At 43.3% G+C, this 19,170-nt stretch overlaps 1 protein-coding gene across 2 annotated transcripts in view; it reads right to left on the reverse strand.

Moving 5' to 3' along the window:
* tpcn3 (two pore segment channel 3) overlaps positions 1–13,576 on the reverse strand; it is a 32,974-nt gene extending 19,398 nt beyond the window's left edge. For both annotated transcript variants that reach the window (XM_046047943.1, XM_046047942.1), the window contains exons 1-9: positions 13,216–13,576; positions 12,053–12,135; positions 11,535–11,649; positions 9,323–9,451; positions 7,608–7,724; positions 5,562–5,680; positions 3,737–3,838; positions 3,244–3,370; positions 961–1,168 (exon numbers count right to left, since the gene is read on the reverse strand). In XM_046047943.1, coding sequence (XP_045903899.1) covers positions 961–1,168; positions 3,244–3,370; positions 3,737–3,838; positions 5,562–5,680; positions 7,608–7,724; positions 9,323–9,451; positions 11,535–11,649; positions 12,053–12,135; positions 13,216–13,311 — 1,096 coding nt within the window. In that variant the 5' untranslated portion in view covers positions 13,312–13,576. The remainder of the gene's footprint in view (positions 1–960; positions 1,169–3,243; positions 3,371–3,736; positions 3,839–5,561; positions 5,681–7,607; positions 7,725–9,322; positions 9,452–11,534; positions 11,650–12,052; positions 12,136–13,215) is intronic.
* Between the last annotated feature and the right edge of the window lie 5,594 nt (positions 13,577–19,170).

A 19,170-nucleotide genomic window follows, 5' to 3' on the forward strand; every position in this document is an offset into this window, starting at 1 on the left:
CTCGAGCTGTTTTGCAAGGAGGAATGGGCAAAAATTTCAGTCTCTCGATGTGCAAAACTGATAGACGTACCCCAAGCGACTTACAGCTGTAATCGCAGCAAAAGGTGGCGCTACAAAGTATTAACTTAAGGGGGCTGAATAATTTTGCACGCCCAATTTTTCAGTTTTTTAATTTGTTAAAGTTTGAAATATCCAATAAATTTCGTTCCACTTCATGATTGTGTCCCACTTGTTGTTGATTCTTCACAAAAAATTACAGTTTTATATCTTTACGTTTGAAGCCTGAAATGTGGCAAAAGGTCAAAGTTCAAGGGGGCCGAATACTTTCGCAAGGCACCGTATGTGTGAAGACAGTGACAATGCAGAAGGTTGAGGGCTGCTGTGACGGTGCAGAAGCTGAGCATCTGGACAAAGCCAGACTCAGTTTAAACGCCCGCCGGCCGTTGTTCAAAAAGAAAAAGGAAGCGGTAAATAAATGCATGGACCCTTAACGTTAAATTGGTTTTCACAGATTTTCAAAGAGTCACTTCCTTCTTCTTTTCTGTGGACAGCTTCTTCCTCGCTCTGACTGCAGATACATGAAGGTTTGATGGATTCATGAAACAAAGTTACTTAAATAAAAAAAAAAAAGGCACAATGGGGTTTATGGTTATTTAACAATAAATGCGCTAAATGAATTTGCTTTGTTAGATCTTTGATGCACTAACAACTGCAATCCTTCTGTTTCTGCATGTTTATCACAAAGAGCTCTGTGCTCTGGTATCTAATTAATAATTATAATTCCTCTTTTAGCTGACGCTTTTATCCAACGAGGGGTCAAGTGTCCTGCTCAGGGACACATTGGTGGAAGCCAATCAGTGATGGAGCACTGTCAGGTACAAAACAGGCAGCAGAGTTTCTTCTCTAATGGCATTAAATCTGCTGTCACTGACGGCCAATGGGAGTCTGTGTGCGACCCACCGATGCAGCCCTGGTTCTGGTCGTCGGAGACGCTCCACAGCAGCTCTCTCTGGGCGTTGCTCATGCTGGGCTGGACCAGTCGGACCACTTGGTTCCAGTTCGCCTGGGTCACCACCGGCTCCCCGCCCTCCTCCCGCTTCTCCTGCAGGACGGCGAACGCTCGCACCATCTTGTGCCTTTTGGCCCTCACCAGCTGCCGTACCTCCTCCTGGAGGACACAGAGAGAGACTTCATCACAGAGATCTAGAAGATGAAAACATCTCCAGGTTTCTCTGAGCTGGAAGCGGTTTGTGTCGATGTTCACGTCATGTTCGTGACCAAGAGAAGAAAAATAAAGAGATGGGGGTTAGGGTTAGCTTCAAATTCTTTTTAGTGAGAATCTACAGTGTTGCACTACTATCCTGCTGTTCAGTGATGGGGTTCAATCCCCGGCTCCTCCAGGCTGCGTGTCGAAGTGTCCTTGGGCAAGATACTGAACCCCGAATTTCCCCTGGCGGCTGTTGCCAGTGTATGAATGTGTGTGAATGGTGAATGCAGATGTGGTGTAAAAGCGCTGTGAGCGGTCGAAAAGACGAGAAAGGCGCTATACAAGTACGGAGCATTTACATTTTATTTGACAGCAACTTCTGAACGCAGCACGGAAGCTACACACTGCGTCATGCTCGGTGTTCGGGTCAGGCTCAGTGACTCCTCCCTCTGATCCGGGTCGGTTTCTTCAAGTCTAACGGATTTTGAGAGATTTTTTTATATTTGCTAATTGACCCTTCACTAAGCCACACCCTGAATACGCAGCTGGCCAATCACAGCGCAGTATAGGACTCGCTCTAACTGACGTCCGACACTTTCATGGCTGCGCTGCAGTGACTAATGCAGAAACAGTCGTTTTCTAGCTTTTTCTGGCTGTATTTTTCTAAGATCTGGTCAAACGCTGTTCCTGCAGCATCTTGTAACAGTTACAGCAGCTACCAGAGAGACTGAAAGGAGAAGGACGATTTATTCTCTTTCCAAAACCTAAAACAAATCCAGAAACATGTGGACACGGCTGTGGATTGTTCCTAATGTGATGTTAGCTAACGCTAGCTAACTTCCTGCTGAATGTAAAGTAAGTTAGCTTTAGCTTCTATCTTTCATATTTTTCAGGTCAGTCTGAGCCAGTTTGCGTCAGTCTGACAGCCTGAATTCAACCTTGAAATGTGTAATGCGACTGCTTCTTTCTGAGGTCGCTTTTTTCAACAAATTTGACAATATTTCTCCGGGGAGCGCAGCAATAGACAGGGGCAGCGCCGACAGTTTGTCGGACTTAACAGTAACTAAGATGGGCGGGGCTTAGCGAAGGGTCAATAGAGGGTACGTGCATGACGTCACAGAACACAGTTACACTCAGTGGCAGACAGACGAGCAGCAGTGTTAGCTTGAATCAGCTAAAACACAAATTCTGGCTCACCGGTTCCTTGGTGAGCAGTAAGGATCACCGTCGAGTCCAGCAAATATTCACTTGTTTTACTCCCAGTTTGCTAATCGCAGTCTTGGTAACAGATGTTTTGCCACTCAGTCCAGCGTGTTCCGGAAGGGGAAGTGACATCAAAGCCTACCCTCTATTGTGTTTTTATGCGTTTTTGCACCTGAGAGCCACCATACAGAGCGCTCGACTACCACCCCAGCAGACCAGGTAACTTTCCCACAGACATCAGGACCTCAGGGGCCCCCGAAGTTGTCTGAGTAGCAATCACATTGTTGTAATTAGATTAACGACAGTTGTTTCGGTAAGCTGAAGATAAACTGAGATAAAAGGCTGTCTTATAACAGAAGGTTCGAGGTTGAGATTACAGATGTCAGAGGAGTAGAGTGATGCATCATGGGTTCTTTGTAGCTTTAATGCTGCTAGGCGAGTCAGTCGGCAGTAAAACATTCAGTCGGTTCAGTTTAACCTGCAGGAGTTTGACGCCTCGTGTTTCGCTGCCAAAGAAAAAACTAATTCATGACGAGTGAAGAAGAGCGGAGATCTTCTCCCGACAAGAATTAATGCTGACGCCGAGGAGGAGGAGCAGCTGACAAACAGAGGCTGAAACCTTCCGCCAGAGAAAGACAAGATACAAACATGTCTTTCTTCTCTTTAGACTAACTGTCTCAGCAGCACGGGTCGCTGAAGGTGTTCTGTCCTTCTGAAGTCTGCGGACTTTCAATTTCAGACATTTCAGTGCCATCAAACTACCACTGAAGCAAACCCGGGGCTGGAAGTACCAGGTACTGTAACTCGGTGCAGACTGGATCACACCGTCGTACCTTCAGGTATTTCTTGTAGTTGTTGTAGACGACGGCCAAGAAGACGGACATGAAGATGTAGGTGTTGATGAGGATGTACAGGATGAAGAAGATGGCGAAGACCGAGCTGGTGTTGTACGCCGGCATCCTGCGGAAGAGAAGCAGAAAACCGAACATGCAGATAGACAGATAAAAGTTTCTGAGAGTCACTTCCTTCTTCTTTTCTTCCTCTGACTGCAGAAACATGAAGGCGCTGTGATAAATTCATGACTTGCTAAAATAACTAAATGAAAAAAGGAGAAAATAAGCTGAAATTTCTTCCCCTGTGAATGCGTTTCTGCTGCATCACCAACTTCCTCCTTTATGGTAGGAGGTTGTATTTAGCTGTAGTAGAAAGGCGTTTTAAAAACACTTTTACGATTTCACTTATACGACCTCGGGTCAGAGGTCACCGGAGTCCTCCGGGCTCAGATCAGTGAACACAGACTGAGGAGGATTTGTTCCAGGGTCTTACATGACGTCGGGGCTGTTGGCCGTGGTGACGAGGACGTAAAGGTCGAAGACGACCTCCAGGTAGTTGGTGAAGTACGGAGTTCCTTCCACAGTCTTCAGTCCTCTGCACACAAAACACACGGAGATCAGCAAACAATTGAAATTCTGAAAAGAGCCCAAAGTGACGCCTTCACATTGTTTGTTTTGTGTAACCAACAGCACAAAGCTCAAAATGATTACAAATAAATTAAAAGGAAAAGAAGCAAATCTTCACATCTGTGAACTGTGAAATGGTTTTACATGATAAACGTCTTAATCCATCAAAGTAGTTGACAGTTTTCTGTCACCGACTGATCCTGTCAGCTGTACTTAATAAGTATTTAAGTAAACTGTTGGTAAACTAATCATTATTTTATATAAACTCTTCATGTGTTTTGTGTAAAATTCTTAACTTGTAAAGAAACTGAAGCTGTCAGATAAACGTAGAAGTAAAAAGTACAATACCTGCATCTGAGGCAGAGTAGAAGGAAATACTCGAGTACAAATACTTCTAATTTGTACTTACAGTATCTCACAAAGCGAGTCCACCCCTCACATGTCTGTAAATACTTGATTAAATCTTTTCATGTGACAACACTGAAGAAATGACACGTGTAAAGAAGTGAGTGTACAGCTTGTATAACTCTCCTCAAAATGTCTAAACCGCTGGCAACAGTGAAAATGTCCACATTGGGCCCAATTAGCCATTTTTTACAGGACGAATATCTTCAAACCGTCTTTTTACAGTTTAAACTGATCAGAGAAGAAGCGAAAGGTTAAAACACTCACACTGTGGGCGGCTTCGTATTTCACCCAGCGCTCGCAGCATTAAGAGTTGCCAGACTTTAAATTGTCCCGAGTTTTGTCTGTCAGGAGTCATTCATGTACAGTATGCAGCCTGAGGGGAAGACTCGGGGCTGAAAAACCCTGTGGTTTCTTTTTTCGGGTTAAAATAAATTCATTTTTACTGTTAGGGTCCTTATCCAAGCTTCAGGCTCTGCGTCGTAAATACAAGATTCTTCATCATACAGGATCGGGTCAAAACCACTAAACAGGTTACTAATACAGCGCCTTACAGCTCTCATGATCTTTTGTTGTATTGCCATTTTTATGAAAATAAAGTGTGTGTGTGTGTGTGTATATATATATATATATAAAATAATAATAAGTCAAGGTTCTGCTCAAGTGCTTGCTCATGATTGGGTCTCTGTTAATAGACCACAGTCTGACATGCTCTGTATGAAAAGTGCAGTGAGATAACTTCTGTGGTAAATTAGCGCCATATAAATAAAATATTTATCCAGTTTCATCATAATTTGTTCGTTTTGCACAAAATATAACTAAAATTCTATTGAATCGATTAGTTTAACAGAAAATTAATTAGAAACTATTATTATAATAATAATTAATCATTTAAGTCATTTTTTCCTGGAAAAAAAAACTCCTAAAATTCACTGGTTCCAGCTTTTCAGCCGTTTCCTACAGTGACCTGAATCTCTGTGGGTTTGAAGACCTTTCAGGACGTCAGCGTGGAGATAAAGCCAAGGTTTAATAATAAATCAGCAATCGATAATGAAAATAATTGCTAGCTGCTGCCCAAATATAAAAGCAGGAAATGGCAACGCCCCCTTTATTGATCGGACTTCACGCTCTGTAGCCGGGTTCTGTTTGCTGCTCTGGTAGAACTGAAACTTATGTGCGATGGATCGATCAGCTGGAGGCCACCCGCTGCCTTCCAGCCTTCAAAGCTTGTACGTCTGTTTGGAAAAAGCTCGTGCAGTGGATTGTAAAGGAGGACGCCGTCTCACCGTTTGCCCAGCAGCTTGAGGGCCATCAGGGAGAAGATGAGGAGGCTGAACATGAAGAGCAGGAAGACGTAGAAGATCTGAGGCAGAGCGTTCCGGATGCTTCTGAACGCTCGGCGGAGCTGAACACAAACAAACAAACAGACCGCAGAGTTTAGGAGGCCGCTCGTCCTCCCAGAGGACGCAGACTCACAGACACAAACTAATGATGCGTTCAGGCGCCATCAGCTCGCAGAGTCAAACATTTCCATGTTTAGCAGCAGGAAGTTTAAACAGCAGAACACATTCATGATGCAGAGATTACAGCACAGCAACACACACGGTGGCCGGCCGGCGGTCAGCAGCAGCACGCCATCTCGTGTGAGGGTTTACCTGAGACACACCTGCTCACACTCGTTTCTTTAAAAGAGGATTTTGATCTATTATTCTGGTACGAATACTTTCATTAAATATTGTTTTGCAAAGTCAAGTGATATTAAATCACCAACTCAGCTGATCGATAACTGATTAATGATTAGTGTCAAAAAACAGCTGGTCAGTCAGAGCAGAATCTAACTTCTCAGTTTAAATGAGATCATATTAACAAGTAGTGGATCCAGAAACCTCCTGAGTCACTGCGACACTGACAGAATAAAGCAGCTCAGAGTCTGAGCAGCAGTGGAGCTAAACCAACACGTTCCCACTCCACACTGGTCATATGGACGCTTGGTCAAGACCCCTTGGCGTTGCTTTTTAACGCCTTGGGTACCTTTTAGCGTCGTTATTGTACTACGTGTAGGAGCCACAGTCACGTTAGCAAGAACAAATACGCAACGTCCGTTTAGACTTTAAAGACAAAAGTACTTGTTAACGTTGTGAAACAAAATTCTGTTAGGTTGAGGAAAAGATCATAGTTTGTCACGATGTTACATCACTTAGGGAGTTAAGTAATGTTTCTTGCGTAACTTATGCAAATTAAGTAACCTTTGTAATTTAAAGAGGTGGTATTCTGCTTTTTGGCTTTTCCCCTCTCCTTTATTGAGTTATATCCTTTTTTGTGCATGTAACAGGTTTGCAAAGTGAAAAAGCCCAAAGTGAGTTCCCATCTCCCACAGAAAACTCTGCTCTGAACTGAAAACAGCTTGTTTGTAGTCCAGCCGCTTCCCTCTCATCCCTGTGACGTCACAGGGATGAAAGCTAAACGCGCCTCATATAACGCTCGCCGAGCGGCTACTCCGACACGCCCTCAGAAACAGCGAGCTGCAGCACACAGCTCTCCTCTCCCTTCCAAACACTAGCTACCCTCCAGGCAGTCAGTGGACAGAAAGTTGTTCCTGTGATGTAGAGACAGAGCTCAGTTAAAACTTTATGGATACAGATTAATAACTCACCGCTCTGAAACTCTCGCTCCAGTCCGTGTTGCCGAGCCGGTCGGCAACATGTACGGCTGAACCCGAGCCGTTTACCGGCTTCTCGCCGACCCGCCCTACTCTGCTTCTGATTGGCTAGTAGTCCTTAACTAGGAACTGAGCATGTGCAACTCCCAACAAAGATCATTTAGAGACAAGATGTATCACTCCATAGCTAAAACGAAGCCTCCAACGCAGGCTGAAAAGAGGAGCTGCAGCAATGTGCAGTCTGACAAAAATATAACCATGGAAACCTGCTCTGGTACAAACTCTAAATAAGATGAGGAACCTGAAAATGACCTCAACATTCAATGTTTTGATTCACACGGGAAACAAGTCCGGTTTCTGGCCCAGCTCTACCACCTCCTTACTTGGTCTTTTCTGTTAAGTAAATGCCTAAACCTGCCTTTGGCCTTCAAAAGTGATGCTACTTCGCTTTCCCCAGTGCGACAAACTGACACTAATGGGTGTTGACCACACCTCCATGTGTGACGCCTTGGGAGTAAGAACGGGTTGGCTGAACAAGTAATCCTCTGAGGAGCAGGAAGCAGACAATCTGATTCATTCGATGCCAAAATCAAAGCTATGAAACTATCGTGAGAAGTTTATTTACATGACGACATAAATAAAAGCCTGACAGGTGAGACAGGCGGGCCGTTACCTGGCGTCCCTCTGTGACGTTGACCAACAGCAGCGGCCGCAGGACTCTGGACCAGCGGACGGCGTAACAGTTTGCAGCTTCCAGCGCTCCGTAGATGATCATATCGACCAGAGTGAGCTGGACGACAAACACACACAGATTATACACTGTATAAAAATAAGTAAAATATAACACGGCACATTTCAGCTTCTCAGCTCTGAAAGGTTTGCTGCCATTTTGGTTTCATAGCGGGGGGATATCAGAATCAGGTTTCATCTCTCCTCCATGTTTTCAATGTTTGAATTACAGAATGCAATTTAACTTTTCGTCTTGGTAGCACACTTCACTGAAAGGGAGGAGGACGACGACTAATCCAGGTCAACGGTCGACCTCTCACCCAAACGTCAACCCTAACAGCTTTTTGTTTCCAGAACTCGACCTCCTGCTTATCAATTAAACAGATTCAGACTTCCTGCCGTGTGAACCAATCAGGACCAAGAGACAAAACAGGAAGTCATGAGACAAAACAGGAAAAGGAAATGACATTTAAAAGCAACTGAAGAGGGAAAAGCAGCGGCGAGCTCGTCCCTCAGGAGTTTATATGTTAGACTTCTGATGGTTCCGGCTCGTCTGCTGTTGGATTCCACCGGATCAGTAACGCTCCTTCATCCCGACAGGTCCAACACGTTTCCCTGCTGCCTCAGTAAACAGCTCAGCAGTTTTTCATATCGTTTCATGTACCCTGCCGTGATTGGTCGCCTCAGTCACTGAGTCACCAGGAAGCCTTTCAGCTCTAAAGGTGCTGACGAGGCAACATCCGCGGCTAAAGGTTGTTTCACAACAACAGGCAGAAAGTCTTCTCAGCACATTGTGGCTCTGCAGCTCTCAGACAGGAACTCAGCTCAGCTTCCTCACCAAAAACCAGGAACTGTCCAGGGCCCCAAACCGTACGACTCACCAACCGTCACCGCTACTTAACCTCGTCCCTCAGATGACAAACAGGTTTACAGGGATCCTCTACTCTGGAGGTCTGCACAGCACCAAACTTTAAAAAAAAAAAAAACTGAATCCAAATTGTGTGACAGAACCTGGATGTGAGCCTTAACAGATAAAAATGACCTGGCTTTGAAAGACGGAAACCCGGAACCAGTTTTGTTTTGGGTCTAATAGGTCTGACATGATTGCTAACGGCTAACACATGAGCCAGACAGGTACATGCCTTATGAAGTTGTTCTGGTTTGGTTTCATTTGTTGTGGTTTCAGTTATTCAAGTTTAATGTATTCTGGTCTTGCTTTGGTGTGGTTTCAGGTTTTCTGGTTTCAGTTCCGTTTTAGTCTGGTTTCAGATGTTCTGGCTTTACTTTCTGGTTTTGGGTTTTGTATGATTTCAGTTATTCTGGTTTTGGCTCTGTATGGTCTAAGTTGTTCTGGTTTCAGTTGGTCTGGATCTTTGTTTGGTCTGGTTTCAGTTGGTATTGTTATCTTTTTGACTGGTACCAGTATTCTGATTTTGGTTTGGTCTGTCTTTAGTTATTCTGGTTTCAGTTGATTTGGATCTTGATTTGGTTTCACTTGTTCTGGTTTAAGTTCTGGTTTGGTCTGGTTTCAGGCGTTCTGGATTCAGTTGTTCTCATAGTCTTTTTTTGTGGCCAATGGAACAAAGTGACTGGGCAAGTTTCCTACGTCACATCTTAGCCCCTCCCACCAGACCGATGACGTCGGTAAGCCCCTCCTACCATGATTATGACGAGGATGCAGATGTTTTTGGGATCTTTCCAGAACTTCTCTCGGGGGATCACCTTGGCGTAGTGAACGATTCTGAGGGAGAAGACGAGCAGACAGAGCAGCTCCACCAGCATGGTGGCCTGAAAACACAACAAAAAACACAGTCAGCTGACGCATGAGTGATTTTAACACGCTGGTTTCATTTTTCACAAAATGTGTCCTCCTCAGTCTTTAAATTAAACGTTAGCCATCAGACAGTGACGGTCACACGACATCTTGGTTCCTGATTGGCTCTCAGATGAACATTAAAGTTTCAAAAACATCTTTAACGAGAAACCAGTAGAACTTCAATTAACAGCCAGCGCTTTTATTTGCTCACCGGTGGCCTTTACTACGAAGCGGGGGAAATGCCTTATCCAGGTAACTTCAGGTACTACGAAAGGTGGACAGGTGTTACCCGGGGTCTGTTGCCATGGCAATTTATGCCGGATCTCTAAACTGCTCCGAGCAGGTTTTGTTGGTGGTTAACTCGAGGTCACCCTGCACGTGGACTCCACCCCACATCTGTACTCAGTGTTACTGATGAGAAGTATTCATACACACACTGCAGCTGAAGTTCTGAACACAACAGCATGACGTTCAGACTGCGAGCCCTGCAGCCGAGCTGGGATTTTAGAGAGGAATCTTAATCAACGGGACAGTTTCTTAGATGGAGCCCATCTGTAGGCCATAATAGGGAGCCAGGGTTAATAACCGAGAAAAAAAATATGATCTTAGATGAAAGTGTGAAATTTACAAGAAGAAAAAACGGAAATTCCCTGAAATTTATGTCATAAAAAAATCGAAAATCACTCTGTTTTCTTCTGAATACGCCCAATCCAAAGTCTCTGAGGTGCATGATAGTGACTGTGGGCTAAACTCAGGAGTGTTTCCTCACTGCTAAATCAAACTGTAAAGTTTAATATTCCAGTGCATGTATAATACACGGCAGACACGTGTGTGATGTTTCAGCCTTGCACAGTGAAGTTTCTCTCATAAATGTGACTCTAATATCAGAGAATATTCAAGTTCTTTACTTGTAGATTAATCTTGGTAATTAAATTCTGTCTCAGATTATTCCCCCTCTCCGCTGGCTCCTTTTCTTCCATCACAGTGGACCTCATGTGCAGCTGGACCTTTACATCTTAATCATATTACACATAAAAGAAGAGCCCATAAAATTCATAATAGAGATTTGAACTACAATAAGAACACTGTGAAGATAATTAGGCTACAAATTTACTCCATGCGATGCCAACAAGCCTCCCTGGCTCTGTCGGCCGCCACGTTGTTAGATTTAGCCGTTAACTTGTCTTTACATTCAGAATTTCCTGACACTTCCAACGTGCACTCCTCTGGAGAAATACGGTAGTTTTTCCGCCGTTGCGAAAAAACTTTGGCCGAACACGCCCCTTTTATGCGAACGCGCACCAACTCCAATTAAGTTAACAGGGACTCAACTAACCAACATCTGATCCAGCAGTTTGTTACCCCGAGTTAACCCTGAGTAGGTTGAACTCCCTTCGTAGTGCAGGCCACTGGCCTGTAATTGGGCCTTTAATTAAAAAGGCCAGCAAAGATGGGAAACAGTATCAAAGTGTATTCAAACCAGTATGAATATTACTTGTATAAAATTGTCATTCTTGTGATCAGCTTGTCTCTCCTGCGATTATGTTGACTGTGTTTGAGTGGAATTGTTTGCGTTAGCATTGAAGCTAATTAGTAGATGAACTAGTGTGTTTGTCCCCCCCCCCCCACTCGAAGTATCAGTGGTTGGTAAAAACTGATCCGTCTTGGTCCTCGCCTCAGAAACTGGGCCAGGCTGGGTTTAGTTTGAAGAAGCCAGAGAAGGTTTTTGTTTAATACTTTTGTTTTAGCGGTTAGTAATCTCATTTCTAGAGAACTCCTTTTCTTATATTGTTTTCACGTGCCCGTTTCTGTTAGTTTAAACTCTGCAAAAATAAATAACTTTAACAAACCAAAACCATCTGCTTTATGTTGCTTCCCTTTCCCCGTCCGAGCTGCGTCGGAACAGTTTACCATGTTCTCATATAATGGATCTAAACACTTTGGTGCTCATAGTTTCCATTAAATGAAATGAACGACTGAATTGTGGACAATCTGCGGGCGACCTGCTGGGCTTCAAGAGCTTTTATACATCCAGAGAACTTGTGTAAGTCTTACCCATGTAGGCAGAGGGAGGACAGCCGGCTCCTCGAAGATCGCCAGAGACAGATCGACCAGGATGAAGAAGTAGAGGAGCACCTTAGGGAGCCAGTGGTTGTAGCGCAGATACAGCCTGACGACACACAAGCTTAGACTTGCATTCATTCCTGGAGACCCTAAAATCTGCCTTTACCCAATTTAGGAAACTGCTTGGACAGTCAACTGAACTTTAATGTGTCCCTGAAGGTAGCATAAGTACGTACACACAACAACAACAACGACGGAGCTCTATGGGGAAGGAAGAAGAGACATCAGGATGTTATAAACACAGAATTTGTTAGTATAAACTCACGGCTGGTTTGAGTCACAACATGAACGTTTGTTGACAAGAAATATAGAACATCACCAGACTTGCACATAAAGAACCACGTAGAGTCCTGAGGCCTCACGAAGTTCAGCTGAAAGTGGTTTCTGAGATGGACACACTGGCCTACAGGGTTCAGGGTACGATGGGGACTAAACTCTGGTGGTCTCACCTCACGGCCTCAGGCGACGTGTCGAAGTAGATGTTCCTGTTGTACTGAGCGTCCGACACGTAGATGGCCGCCAGGTCGAAGTCCTGAAACACAGACAGCTGTTATTAACCCAACCTCGGTTTTAAGACACCAAATATGTCGGGCAGCGTGTTGAGAGGACGGCTGCACATCACCACACCGAGAACGTGAGACCACATCAGACCCGAGACAGGGATTCAGTCTGGAGTTTTAAAGTTCTTGAATCCATCACACAAGCTTTCATTCCCTCGCTCTCCGTCTGCTGAAACAGCTCACAGACGCTAAACTGCCCAGCAGGCAGCAGCACGACGCACAAGAACAACATATTAATGTTAAACTCGCTGATTTGGTTTTTTTGTCCTCAGATTAAATCTGAACAGTCTGGGGTCATCAGGAAGGACGCTGAGGTGTAAGATTATTATTATTATGTAGTTATTAAAAGGGGACGAAGCTTTTGCCATCAGGATCCTTCACATCTGGAACGATCTGCCTGATAATGCCTTATCTTTTAAATCGGTCCTGAAAACCCACTTTTATGAGGTCCACACACTCACTGTATCTTTTCTGTGTGATTTTAAGATTCATATTTTCAACGTGTGCATATTTTGGTATTTTACTATTGATTTTCCCTCATTTCCCTTTTTCATCTCCACAAACAGGCGAAGCTTCGTGGAGACAGAACTTCTTACGGCAGAGCTGTGGCAACTATTCTGATAATCCATTCATAATTTCATATTTATTCTCTTCTGTCTCAGAGCTTCTGCTTTTCTCTGCGAAGTAAATTCATCTGAAGAAGTCATTGTGGACTCGTGAGCACTTTTCATAAAGTCTACTTAATGATGATCACTCAGTTAAAAACATCCAGATTAATCTCCAGCAGAGGTGTGAGCTGTCTCACAGAACAGGGACTTTCAGAGACATAAAATGGGAATTGCACGTTAATTATTCACATCCAGTGTTCATCATTCTTTAGACACCTTTAAGCTGCTGCCGAGTTTCTGATCTGCGTCTTCATCGCTGTTTACGCGCTTTATGAGGCGCAAAGGACCAAAGTCCGTCTCTCTACAGCTGTCATGTGAAGGAACCGCACACGTCCTCAGTCTGAGGCTCACGGGAGGACAGAAGCCGGCTGCAGTCGCTCTCACCTCTTTGGTTTTTGCAGGATTCCCTCCGTTAGGAAGTCCTTTTCCTTTTTCCGCAGACTCAGCAGGGACCTCCTCGCTCTTCTCTGGCTCGGACATCTCTCAAACTTTTCCGACTCAACTCTTCCCCAAACTGAAAAAGTTATTTCAACGCTGCTCGGAGAGTGTCCAGACTTCCTGTCCGAGGTGCAGTGTTTGTGTCTCTGCAGGACAAAAGTCCAAACCGGTCCGTTTTTGTCGTAAACGTCACCGCGGAGCGTCCATCTCCGAGGACCCGCATCACATGCCTTCCTTTCCGCCGCACACCGAAACTTTCACCCCCATCAGGCTTCAGTCCGACTCTCAACTGATCCCAGCTGCTGCTTGTCCCGATCTAATAAACCAGGACTCGTGCTGCCTTCACGGACGGGAGGAAATGTGAAGGAGCAAAGACAGTGACGTGGTGAAAATGAATCATTTCAGTCCAGCATCGAATATATAAAATTATTTTATATTTCACCCGCATCACTTTATTTGGCTGACTTTTTAGATAATAAATATTATACAACAACATGCTGTCAAAACCCGTTCTGCTGTCAAATCTGGACTAGAATGTCCCAAAGAGACTAAAACAAAGTTTTGAGATTTGTGAAAATGAAAATTTTTACCTTTAGGCTGGAACACATTTTTTCCATTTTCACACATCTATCTATGTATATCTATCGATCTAGTCCAGATCTGACAGCTCTTGGCACAGTGGTTTCTTTTCACTTCCCCTGGCGAGTCGGAAACTAACTTCGCATCACTGAAGAGTTAAAGTTTAATGTTTGAAGAAGATTCATTAATAAAGTTAAACTGATGACACAAGCAAAACTAGGCTATTGAAGAAACAAACAACCAACGAGTATTCTGGGAAGTATTGCCTATTAAGCTGATGATACTCAGAGCAACTTCTAGAGCAATCGTGCAGAGCAACGTTGCCATCAATGGCAATGAGTAAAGATTATTACTGTAACACTGTTTCATGTTTCAGGTTGTTGAAATAAGCCATTAAGTGTTTTCTACATTAAAAAAAATTAAAATTAAAATTTAAAAAAAGCTGTTACTGGTCTTGTCACGTGATCAAAGTGAGGATGACGTTGCAGCGTGCAGCCTCACGTCATGTACCGCAGCCTTCAGTCCCAGATGCTGACACCCCGGCCTCCATCAAGGCAAAGATCCAGCTGGACGACCTCTACAGGAGGCGTTTCCCACACACTGATTTATTTGTGGCGGCCTGACACATTATCAAGGCTGATTTAACTTTGATTTAGTTTCTATTTAAAATGGTCAAATCCTATTTATATACGCTGTCATTCTGAGGGAAGCACTGTGTTTACAGGCAGGAGGGGCAGCGTCTCAATGTGACAACCTGTCCATTAGTGACTGGGCCAAAGTCGGACCTGCCACCAGCAACATGGCTCAAAAAGTTGCCCGTGTGTCCTTACTTTCATAATTTCATCTATGTTCGTTAGATTTAGTTGTTTAGTTATTTTATTTTTAACGTTCGTTTTTCCGACTTTGATCCGAGTCAGTGAATGCAGCACGGGGCGTCATGTGACTCGCAGCAGCAGGATAACGGAAACAGAGACAGAGAGAGAGGTTTTAAACTCTGGAGTGGAAATATAGTCAGAAGTTCAACCACATCTGCAGCTCAGAGCTTCACCTTAAAACAGATCTCACTTTAACTCGAGTGCAGCGGGCGATAAAATCCAGTCAGCTGCTCAGTAAACTATTGAAAATCTTGTGATGTTTATTGTCACTGCATGTTGGAAAATATCCCAACTTCATTCCAAGCTTAAGATTTTTCTAATATTACTACTGTATTGTCCTGTGATTGCACCTTAATGATTACACGTGACAAATAAACTCAGTTGATATAAAAAATAGCTCTTCATGCTTTACACTTTGTCATATTAGAAATTTATTCTCTAAATATTACAACTTATTGCTAGAAATATTACAGATTTAGTTGTATTCAAATTCTAATGCTTTTTATTTTACAACTTTATTTTCATAAAATCTGTTCATACTGTACTTTTAAAATCATCCTTCCTAATATGATTTCAATTAAGTGAAAAAGTAACTAAAGTTGTCAGATACATGTAGTGAAGTCAAAGTATCAAGAAGCAGAAAATGGAAACACTCAAGTAAAGTAGAATTACCTCAGAACTGTAATCTACTTAGTTACTTTCCACTTTTCTGCCCTTGGTGCCGTGAGCGTGACTTTACTAACACCACATCAGGTCGGCTAACGTCAAGTAAACGTTCACTAAATCTTTAACCGATTAAACCCCCTTGTGTTTATTTATACACTTTTTACTCAGTGTGAAAACACCGTCACACAGGAAATACCAGAATAAAAGCCGTCAACAAAACAATAGAATACATCTATTTTACACATGAGCCACATAAGGACCCGCGTACAGGCGTACGTGAACAAAAAAGGATGGGCAGCAAATCAGATACAGATTTTTATTATCTTAAAGTGTTTGTATTTGCATTTGGAATATTGGTCATGTAGTTATTGGATATATTTGCATAATATTGCATAAGTAAAAATGACTCAAACTAACTCCATCCATCAGATAAATGTAATGAAAAGTGCTAGATTTTCCTCTTAAATGCAGTAAAGAAGTCTCACAGAACAGACACATTAACTACAGCAGTCGAGTAATTTATTGTTTTCAGCATGAGAGCAGATTCAACTTGTTGCCCCAAATCAGCAGGACAATGATCCTGAACAACACAAGGAAGTGAAGATGGCTGCAGACTCCACGGCAACATTCCACTTCCTGTGTACATCACCCAAAGCATGATGGGAACTGTTCAAAAACTGTTTGAAAACATGTCAAGCTGCAATAAAGGAAATATTTCAATCTCGAAATGTTCCATATCCCTGGAGCACAAACACTGACCTCTCGACCTTCGCGTACACAGATTCGCTGTGTCATTTCTGACGGGTGAATAATTCTTCCGCGTAAGGGTTCAGTTTCGTTCTCCTGTCTGGTCATAAAAAACACCGTGAGCTGTGTGAACTTGAGAGGGACACGTCACAGACTGAATGATTAACTGATTCATCAATCAGTGGCAATAATGAAACAACCTCGAGATGAACGACTTCAATCAACGACAGCAGGATCCTGTCTGGTTAAATATACAGCAGCACAGTCCACCCTCACATTTTTAGAAATATCTGATTAAGTGAAAATGTCCACATTGGACCCAAAGAGTCAATATTCTGTGTGGCCTCCAGTATTTTCCAGCGCTGCTTTAACCCTCTTGGGCCTGGAGTTCAGCAGAGCTTCACAGGTTGGCTCTGGAGTCCTCTTCCACTGCTCCACATCACGGAGCTGGTGGATGTTAGAGACCTTGCGCTCCTCCACCTTCTGTTTGAGGAGCCCCACAGATGCTCAGTAGGGTTCAGGTCTGGAGACGTGTCGGCCAGTCTATCACCTTTACCCTCAGCTTCTTCAGCGAGGCGGCGGTCGTTCTTGGAGGTGTGTTTGGGGTCGTTATCGTGTTGGAATGCTGCCCTGCGGCCCGGACTCTGAAGGGAGGGGATCCTGCTCTGCTTCAGTTTGTCACAGTTCATGTTGGCGTTCATGGTTCCCTCAATGAGCCGGAGCGCCCGCAGAGCCGGCGGCACTCATGCAGCCCCAGACCAGACGTTGTTGATGTAACGTGTCCAAACTAGGTATCAGTGTTGCCATGTTCATCTGGGAAAAAGTTATCCACATAGCAAAATACAAACATTTGGGACTGTTTTCAAGGTGGCTATGGCTGCACCCCCACAAACTCCAGACTCAACTACACTAAACAAGACTGAAATATAGAGAGTTGGCTCTGTTCAAGTGATTATCTTTATATTTAAGCATCAGTTAAAAGCATCAAAAAGCGTCTCTCACACCTTCACTGAACATGAACGTAAGCAACAAAAATGAAACCTACGACAGCAATCCTATTGGTTAGAGGGTTCACAGGTGTCCATAAAGCCAACAGCACGTTACTACATTGTTCTCTATATTATATATTTCATCTTAAACCCAGCAGTGTTCTGCAGACAATGATACAACAGGCCCTTCAGAGGAAAAACACATGAGGGGGACAGTTGGTGGTGAGATCAGACCTGGACAGGAACCTCTCAGCAGCACGTGACAGTGTGGCGTGCTGCCACCTGACACAGGCACGTTCCTGTTGATTGTAATGAGCTCCTGTAGCCACGTGGAGGCGCTAGAGACACGTCTGTCCAACTCACTTTTTGTGCTGTTCTGCAGACGGCGCTTTTTCTTTACTGAGTTTGGAGGACTTGTTGCATCCCAGAGGTGTTGGATGGGGCTGAGTTCAGGACTCTTTGCAGACCTGTTCTGTCACACCAGACCAAACCTTTTCTTCATGGAGGTTTGTACGCGGGGACAGTCCTGTCTCATTCCTACAGTGAGGTTCTCAGGGACAACATGGATAGTAAAGACAGAATCACATTAGACCTGAGCAGACAGACTCAGGATGAAAACCTCTTTAGACACACAGTATCTCACAAAGTCAGTACATGTCTGTAAATATCTGATTCTATCTTTTCATGTTTCAACACTGAAGAAATGACACTTTACTACAATGTAATGTGAGCGTGCAGCTGGTATAACAGTGTAAATCTGCTGTCCCCTCAAAATAACACACCACACAGCCGTTAATGTCTAAACCGCTGGCAACAAAGTGAGGACACCCCTAAGAGAAAATGTCCAATGCTTAAATATTTACATAAATGTGAGGGGTGATACTGTAGTTTCAGCTTTCAGAAATCTGACTGGACTACAACTGTGAGGACAGACTGACCTTTTTCTTAAGACTGCAATTTGAACAATATATAAAATACTGTAAATAAATTACATCCACAATTGTGTCCCTGAACAAGACACTTAACCCCTTGTTGCTCCAGAGGCGTGCGACTTCTGACCTCTGACATGTATAACAATTGTAAATCGCTTTGGATAAAAGCGTCGGCTAAATGAATAAATGAATAAATGTAACGTAAATGATCTACATGTGCTAATAAGATGTGACCCATTACATATGTCATTACTATAATATTATATTATATTATATTTGAATGCTCAATGGATGCTCTTCTATAGCTCAGGAGACAAAATCCTGATTCTCATTTCAGCCTCATTGTTGTCCCAGCTGAAGCCCAGATGTGTTGTTCAAAGAGCACCAACGCTGCGTCTCCACCATCCAGCTGCAGTAAATAATTGTCTTTAAATATAGGACAATTTTCCTTTACCTAAAAAATGTAGGAATATCAGATCTACTGTAAAAGTCCTCTAAATTCTTCATAAGTAACAGTATAAAAGTATTCCCCAGTGAATGGACGTAAGAGTAAAAGTGCTCATTCTGTATCTCAGTTCTTGTGTCCTTAATGAATTCATCTCTAAACATCATGTCAGAGTGGTTGGTGTTCCTGCTATGCTGGCTCAGTCCTACTAAACTGAAAACATGACGTTTGAAAATGTTTATTTTTCCTCTTTTCAGTAACTCAACTAGCAGATCAGATAATAATAATAATAATAATCCTTATTTGTAGAGCACTTTTCAAAAACAAGTTACAAAGTGCTTAAAACAGATAAACAGCAATAGGAACAAAAGGGTGGTTTGAAATGTAGGGGAGCCCCCAACAAGGAAAATCCTGAAGTGCAAGTACCTCAACATTTACACAAGTATCCCCCCCCCACAAAACTGAGACACATCTTGGAGCTTTTTAAGTGATCCATATTCAGCAGACTTACATTACATTTATTTAATATATGTGGTTGTTGAATTTGAGAAGTAGGAGAGAGAGCCTTTGGTCTGACCTACAGATTTAAAGAACTAAACATAACTATTCTCTAAAATATGACTGCAGCGTCACGATTTCCCTCTCTGAGCACCAAGAGGCCCAAAACA

This window comes from Micropterus dolomieu, linkage group LG04, assembly GCF_021292245.1.
Source record: "Micropterus dolomieu isolate WLL.071019.BEF.003 ecotype Adirondacks linkage group LG04, ASM2129224v1, whole genome shotgun sequence".
In the NCBI taxonomy this organism is placed as follows: domain Eukaryota; kingdom Metazoa; phylum Chordata; class Actinopteri; order Centrarchiformes; family Centrarchidae; genus Micropterus; species Micropterus dolomieu.